Consider the following 7,969-nt stretch of genomic DNA (forward strand, 5'->3'; position numbering starts at 1 on the left):
TCTGTCTCTATTAGTGTAATCCACCTTCTCAGCCTGACCAACAAGAGTCTGTGCATGGGTTTTATAAGGAAGATAACCATTACTTCCTGTGATCTGAGAATTTTCTTGCATAGCCTGCAAAGTAGGTAAGTCTTAAACTTTGCATGGTGATATTGCTCAGGACTCCAGAATTACCTTAAATGTCATTTTGGCTTTTAAAACTCTCTCCTAGGGCTCAATCAACATAATGTTGTCTTTTCACATGATTTCTATTTTTAGTTATATTTTGAGTCAGCTACTCAGCAACTAACTGCATTTCCATCTTTCTTTTTTTTTTTCCCCCTCTGTACTTTCTTACAGCATGATTGATAAAGCAAAGCCTTCGGGGTGTATAGCTCACAATTGTTTATTCCAGGTAATTTACAGGGGGAAAAGTCAGCCCAAGCAAACATGACCAAATAAATTGAAAGCTGATGTCTCTTTCCTTATTACTGGTGATTTTCCTCTAACCACCTAAGAAACTGGTGAAAAGCTTTTTGTACAAATGTGCATCTACTTTGACTGCTGTTACTCATTGCTCTCATTTACTTGAGAAAACATTTGAATAAGCAGGTAGGAGGGGGGACTCTCACCCCCCACCCCCCTATTTTTTACAGATATTTCTTAAATAAAGGTCTTCCTTCCATTTACCTTTTTGAAGTAGTAGCTAGTGAGTTCAGGACAACACTTTGGGGGTTTTTTCATAGAATAGAATGATAACAGTCTAGCCTTGCTCACACTCAGCTGACAGGACAGATCAACAAAAAGTTTTGTTTTGTTTTGTTTGTTATTAATACAGTTTCTCTCTTCAGCTAGCTCACATTCCCTTCCCTGAGACTGGCCTTCAGTTTGGTTCCCGTGCAATGTCACTGACTGGTTCTTTTCCCCACAGCTCTCCCAGTCACTGCTATGTCCACACCACTGGAGAATGCAATGGAAACCTTGATCAGGATTTTCCATCACTATTCTGGCAAAGAAAGAGACAGCTCAGTAAAGGAGAACTCAAAGAGCTCCTCAGTCTCTTGAGTTACTGTTTCATGGATGGGATAAGCAGCTATTCAAGCGTTCAGGAATAGCAACTCCTTCTGCAAGGCATTTCCTGCTACAGCCTCTCAGTTGTGTTTCTGAGGCTGGGCAGAAGGACATGAGATGTCCTGTTTGAGAAATGTTTTCAGACGGTGGCCCAGCCTCAGTGTCTTGCCATGTGCCACCAGTGGCAGAGCTGGGTACCTGTGCTCTGCTTACTCTGAGCTTTTGAGCAGGAGGGCAATGGCAGCCTAGAAGCAGCAGCAAAACTGATCCTAAATCAGGCTTTAATGATTTGTTTGTCAATTTTTGTCTTATGAGACAAGAAAGTAGCTTGTGTGCAATGGCCACAGACACAGTACAGATGTTTGTGTGCCCTGCAGAGGAATGCTTAGAAAATCCTTTCAGTGTTAACTTGCTGATCTGAGTATTCATTTGCATGTGTGTTGTGTTCCTCATCGCACAACATGGATGCTTTTCATGAAATACTGACAGGATTCATAATTGGTTTTCTGTATCCTCCTAATTGTCAAAATTGTTGTGGATCCTATCACCATCATCAGGATTTTTTTTACATTGTATCTATTTCACAGAACTGGATTTTCTTTTAATCTTAGCTATTGATTCTTGTAGCTATTGAATCTTGTAGTTACAAGATTCGCTATTCTCACTCCCGCTGACCAGGATATCTTGTTTGCTAAGCACAAATCTTCTGAACTGATGAATGGGTATATATAAGACCATCTATGAATAACCCATTGAAACTTTAAGTACTGTTTGTTAAGGGATGATAAAGATAAATACACATTATAGATCCACCTGTTCAAAAGAAATCAGTGCTCAGAAGCTCCTAAAATTGCTCTGACTCCTTTCAGTGCCTATTTAGTAGCTGTATTCCTTCTAGCAGCTTCACTGTCTTTGATTTCTGTTGCTGTGCATTTTTGGCATTCCAGACTTATGTTTTTAATGCTGTAATCAGTGGTATACAACTGTTAAGGTGCAAATTTCATGCAGCCTTTTATTTAATAGCACCAGGCCTTGTGACATAGCAGTGAGTTGCACTGCCAGGTGCGTTGAAATTAAGCATTCAAGATCTGCACAGCTAAGATACTTTTCCTTCTCTTTAGGACCAAAAGGATTCCATTCTGGTTGACGAGATTATGAAAGATCTGGACTCCAATAAAGACAATGAAGTGGATTTTAATGAATTTGTCATTCCAGTTGCTGCTTTGACTGTGAAGTGCAATGATTTCTTTGAAGAACAGCTAAAGAAAGAGGGATTTTTAAAAGGCTTGATATAGTCAATCTTCTGGTCACAAAGGTGAGTGAAACATGTCTAGTTAGGCAGCCCTCATCAGCATTTAGTGAATGCAAGCCATCATCCCTCCCAGAGCAGATTAGCAGATTTTTTTTAGATCTGTCTTCTAACATTTTCAGTCTTTGCACTGCATGCATCTGTCACATGCATTCATCAGTTGCCCAGGTCATGGGCTTCAGGTGACAATTTGGCAGGAGTTTAGACTCCTATTTCTTAATGACTCGTGGTAAGTAGAAAGCACAGGAATGTTACCTATACACTTTTCAATTGAAAAATTTTGCATGAAACAGCAAACTTGCAGTTTAGTCTTCAGTCCATCAGTAACAAACATCTATTTGCATTTCAAAAAGTGCAGCTTGCTTTTGCTCAGCTCTGTTTATTCTGAAGTAATTTTTAGATGATGCTCCATATCTCTCCACACTCCTGTGGATGTAGTCATAGCTGTCTCCTGCCTTCTGAGCAGAGAGTACCATTGGCCATTGTTATGGGTTTGTTTCCCTCTACAGCTTCAAATTTGTTGTGATGGCTTTATTGCCATTCACCATAAATTAATTTATTCATACAATGAATTACTCAAATACATAGAAGATTTAATCAATAAACCACTCCGAGTGCTGATGGAAGGCCTAGATCTCCAGGGGAAATGTAAATGCCTTCTGCTTTCAATAGTCTGTCACCCATAAAAGAAAGGATTTTAAAGGACCAGTTGTGGGGGATTTAATGGCAGGATCCCTGGATACAGATTTGTAACATGAGCCATCTTATGGAACAATGATTAAATTTCTCTCTGATCCAATCAGTGCATAGAAGCCATGCAAAGGGGGCAGTAAGACCTCATGGCTGAGCATGGAGAGGTAGAGCAATGCTTTTATGTGTTCCACTGCTCTTGGTCTGAATTAAGAGTACCTCTATGCTCCTGTTTGAATTAGGCATGCTTCCAAAGCCCTGCAAATCTTCAGTGGTAGGGTGGCTTTTTTCTTGGACAGAGACTTCTCTTTGTTCCATGTTGTTTTGTTGGCAAATTCAAACTGTAATATAAGACGTCTGAATTCAATGAAGATTTTCTGTTTGTGTAAGAGGTTGACAAAAAAACATTCCCCAGTGATGACACACCCTGTTAGACAACATTTAAAGAATGCATTTAATGCATTTCTCTTGACTGCCCTCCACAGATCCTTGGACATCATTCAGTAAAGACTAAAATACTTGTATAAAGTCATATATAATTAAGAAGATGCAACATATTACAAGAAGGGAATACAATAGGGTCTAATAAATATAACAAGGGGTAGACATCATCCACCAGTCACCACCAAATGACATCATCTCAGATAAAAAGGGGAGATTGTGGTGGTGGCAGGGTCACAGTGTGCTGCCTCTTTAATTCTGCAGTAACAGAAGTTGTGTACGATTCACAGAGGATCCTCTAGGGTAACATGGCTAAAAGTATTAAAGTAAACCCCCACCCCAAATTACATTCCTTTTTTCCCCTGTGATGTCATGCACCTCAATATCATTGCAGTTGATGGACTAGGATGGCAGCGTCAGCAAAACCAGCAGGAAAATGTAAATCTGCTGTTATGGTTCCCCATAGATCCTGCAGATGTTGCTAGTTTCCAAGCCCTTTCCCTCCCTCCAAGAGGAAGGGAAAGAAGCTTAAAGCTTCAAACCCAAGCTAAAAGGAAGCAGATTGTTGCAGTAAGGACCAGTATGTTCATTAAAAGTTCTGAGCAAGAGGCTTCTTGGAAGCTCCAGAAAGTTCATAAACCCTCTGCTCCTCTCTGATGAGCCTCAGGAAACATAGTTGCCCATGTGCTAAGCATAACTATGCCAAGTCACTGCTGGTGGCAGCAACATGCCTTCAGGTCAGGCAGAGAGAGCTGCTGTCATGATGGAGAGAGTCAGTGGAGCCATCTCAGCTGAATTTGCTAGGGATTGAGAGTAGCCTAATTCCTCTGTGGAAGTAGCTTAGCTGTACATGAGCTATGAGTGAATCAGAGGAGAATGACTCAAATGATCTTTATTACAAAACCTCATAAATCACCCTTTTTGGCTTGGCTGATTAGGTTTTTCTTGTTCCTGTTATTACTGCAAGGACAACTGCTGAAGTCTATCAGCTTTAGAGAAGAGATCTTTTTGCACAAAGACTGGAGACCAAGTGAAAAGGAAGAAAATACTGCAAAGTACATTCAGATGCTTCAGAACACAAGCCTTGGCAAACTATGGGGTCCTGGGGTAAGGAACTTGACACCCTAATCTTGGGCTAACCATTCTTCTCCCACAGAAGTCAACCAGTGCTGCATTAGCAGACACTTCTTGCAAGATCACCTGGGAGTTTTAAATTGCCTCTGAACTAGGAAAAAAGCTATGAGCAATCCACTTTTTTGTAAGCAATCCTGAGGAAGGAAAACTGATTTGAAGACACTTAAATTGACTGTGCAAGACGGTACTTGCTCAGCCAACCTCACTATGTTCACTTTGTTCTGCAAATGTGACCATTTGGAGTTTAGCTTCCCTCAGAAGGGAAAAATATCTCCTTCAAGCATGAAGAAAGTTGAAGAAACACTACAAGATCTTTTCTAGTTGCTGTGAAATTATTTTGCCTGACATCTAAAAAGCAGATTTTCAGAAGATAAACATTATCTTGAAAGCCTTATCCTCTGCCATTGGCTTTTATTTCAGTTTGAAAGAGGCTTGAAGTACCAGTGTAACTGACTGCATGAAGCTCGATGCACTGTTGGTAAAGAAATATTTAACCTCCTCAGATTTGGTATCCACTACAGATCTTGCATAGCTCTGTATGACACTACCATGACAACTGCTTTGCAATGGAGTGGTCCCTCCAAGCTCTGACTTACCAGCCAGGTCCACAAGGAAGGCAGCATGTTTTATCTCTACAGCCGTGCAGAGGCTGTCAAGCGTGATGGGACAGCCATCATCCTACATCGGTTCCTCCTTACAAAGATGAGAAACAAAGTTGCCTGGGGTTGTGGGGAGGGAGAGAGAAGTGACACTAGGAGACTCAAAAAGAACAGGTGATGTTTCTAACAGTCAGCAACGTCATTAATTGCTTTCCAATAACTTCAATTCAAGAAAAATTTGATAATGACTGCCAATACTGATTTTATACTTACATATTGGAATTTGGTGCTGCACTTGCTGGGATGCCTTCAATACTTGGAGTATCTATGTTAACATGCACTCACTAGCAAAAGCAATCCAGCAAAATCTCCAAAGCTTGTCACAACTGCTAGGCAGGCACAGAGCAACATGTACAACTCAGCCCCGAGCTACTCAGGGTCACATAAGAGTACATCAGTCTGATGCGCCTGCCCGTTCAGTCTGGAAAATGTGGATGGGTCTGCCTTTCAAATCCCAGTGAATATCGATGCATTTCCTTCTCACCCTTGGCACCCTGACACCCAGGCTGGCAAAATCCCTGGGCTGTCAGTAGATTGCCTGCTCTGCTCAGGTGCACACACTTTCACCTTATCAGAGTAGATATTGTCTTCTAGGGCAAGGCTCAGCACAGCAAACATTGCCACAGCTTCATGGCCACAGCAATGCAGTGGGTGTAGGCAGTGTGTATGATGTATGGACTTTATTATTGCAAAATGTGGTGCAGATATCTCAGTGAAGCACAGCTTCATGATAGCCTAAGCAGCCAGGGAATCAACACTGTGGTAAAAACAGGCCAGGAAAAGGGTAAGCAGTGTTCCTTCCTAGCAGTGCAGACACATCGCAGGTCAGTCAGCCAACCAAGTCAGTATTAGAAGGGGTGTGGTTAGTAGGGCGATAGAGGTTCTCCTCCCTGTCTACTCTGCCCTGCTGAGGCTGCATCTGGAATATTGTGTCCATTTCTGGGCCTATCAGTTCAAGAAGGATGGGAAACTGTTGAAAGAGTCCAGCACAGAGCCACAAAAAATAATTAAGGGAGTGGAACACCTTCCTTACAAGGAGAGACTGAAGGAGTTGGGGATCTTTACCTTGGAGAAGAGGAGACTAAGGGGTGACCTCATTCATGTTTATAAATACGTAAAGGGTGAGTGCCAAGAGGATGGAGTCAGGCTCTTCTCAGTGATGTCAAATGACGGGACAAGAGACAATGGCTGGACACTGACACATAGGAACTTTCATGGAAACATGAGGAAAAAATTTTCCACTGTGAGGGTGATGGAACACTGGAACAAGCTGCGCAGGGGGTGTGTGGAGACTCCCTCTCTGGAGATATTAAAAACCCACCTGGACACATTCCTGTGTGATCTGGTATAGGTGATCCTGCTCTGGCAAGGGGGTTGGACTAGGTGATCTTTCAAGGTCCCTTCCAGCCCCTAACATTCTGTGATTCTGTGGCCAAGAGGGAAATGCTTAGGGGCAGTCAAGAGCTCATTGTCCCAGCTTGGCAGACACAGAAAACATTCAGTTCCTCTCTGATTTCAGCCCTGAAGAAGTCAGGTAAAAAGTCACACACAAATCTTGCCTATGAAATCAGACTAATCTATATAAAGGGTTTTGACTGGCAGGAAGATTTGTAAGACTGTGATGTGATCTCATGCGCATGTCTAATAAGAGTTTTGATTGGCAGGCCAACAGTTCTTAGATGTGTCTTTAGGGATAATTAAGTCTATTGAATGGTACTGTATGATTTGAAGAAAAAAGTGGTCACGTTTTCAGTTTTATCCTTCTTCTGCCATATGATGTGGCATGAGAGATAATGTTTCATTTACAGCCTGGTAATCTCTTTTCTCAGCTAGCTCCATCCCTATCCTTTCCTCTGAGTTGGAGTGTGGTTGGTTCCAGACCATGGGCAGCCATCAGAGTAAGTACATAAATGAACTTTACCAGATACAGTAAATCTTTAAAAAAAAAAAATCCCCAAGTTATCATTTTAAAATGTCAGCTCTCAGCCACCTGCAATCATTTGCATATGAGGGGCAGCTCCCAAGGAAGAGAACTGCAGCTGCATCCACTTTGTTTGCCCTTGCAAGTAGATCCTCAGCTGATGTAAAATGACAGAGCCTATTGCACTTTAGTGGCACAATTTTGCAGCAGCTGAGGACACATGCTTGAGACTTTAAATTAGTTTTCAATGGAAAGCTGTTTCTGCTAGCTGGTTGTCTAAATAAGGACACGTCTGTAAAATTGCAAATGTTGCAACAAGGCAGCTAAGAGGAAGATGGGAGGAGCAATTCCTCAGAGCACAGGAATTTTGGGGAAAAAGCAGTGGAAAATGATCCTGTGATGCATCTGCTTTAAATTCTAAGCTGTCTTCTCAGGCCCTGGTTAACTTCATGGGTTGCAGAACAAGCTGCCATAATTTAGCTCTCACCTATCTGTGGTATCTGCCTTAAACCTCCACATATATCACTGTCTTCCCAGCTGCTGCCTGAACCCAGAAGAACTGTTACATGGAAACACAGGATAAAGCTGTAACAGGAATAAAATTGTGGGTAGAGCATGCTGCAAAGAGCAGAAAAGCAACTGGACCACCCAGGACATTAGTTAAGATTGTGTTTTGGGAGCAGAATTTGAGAATGCTACAGTAAGATGCAGGCTCCCAAGCTCCAGCTAGGTTCATGAGTGGCAGCAGTAAACTGGTCCCTGTGA

At 42.0% G+C, this 7,969-nt stretch overlaps 1 protein-coding gene across 1 annotated transcript; it reads left to right on the plus strand.

Annotated features, from left to right (window-relative positions):
• The first annotated feature begins 927 nt into the window (after positions 1-927).
• Positions 928-2,345, plus strand: S100Z (S100 calcium binding protein Z). The gene is given in 3 exon segments (XM_054177781.1): positions 928-997; positions 1,000-1,082; positions 2,172-2,345. Coding segments are annotated over 3 exon segments (327 nt in total).
• Positions 2,346-7,969: the final 5,624 nt, after the last annotated feature.

Source organism: Dryobates pubescens, chromosome Z (assembly GCF_014839835.1).
Source record: "Dryobates pubescens isolate bDryPub1 chromosome Z, bDryPub1.pri, whole genome shotgun sequence".
Classification (NCBI taxonomy): Eukaryota; Metazoa; Chordata; class Aves; order Piciformes; family Picidae; genus Dryobates; species Dryobates pubescens.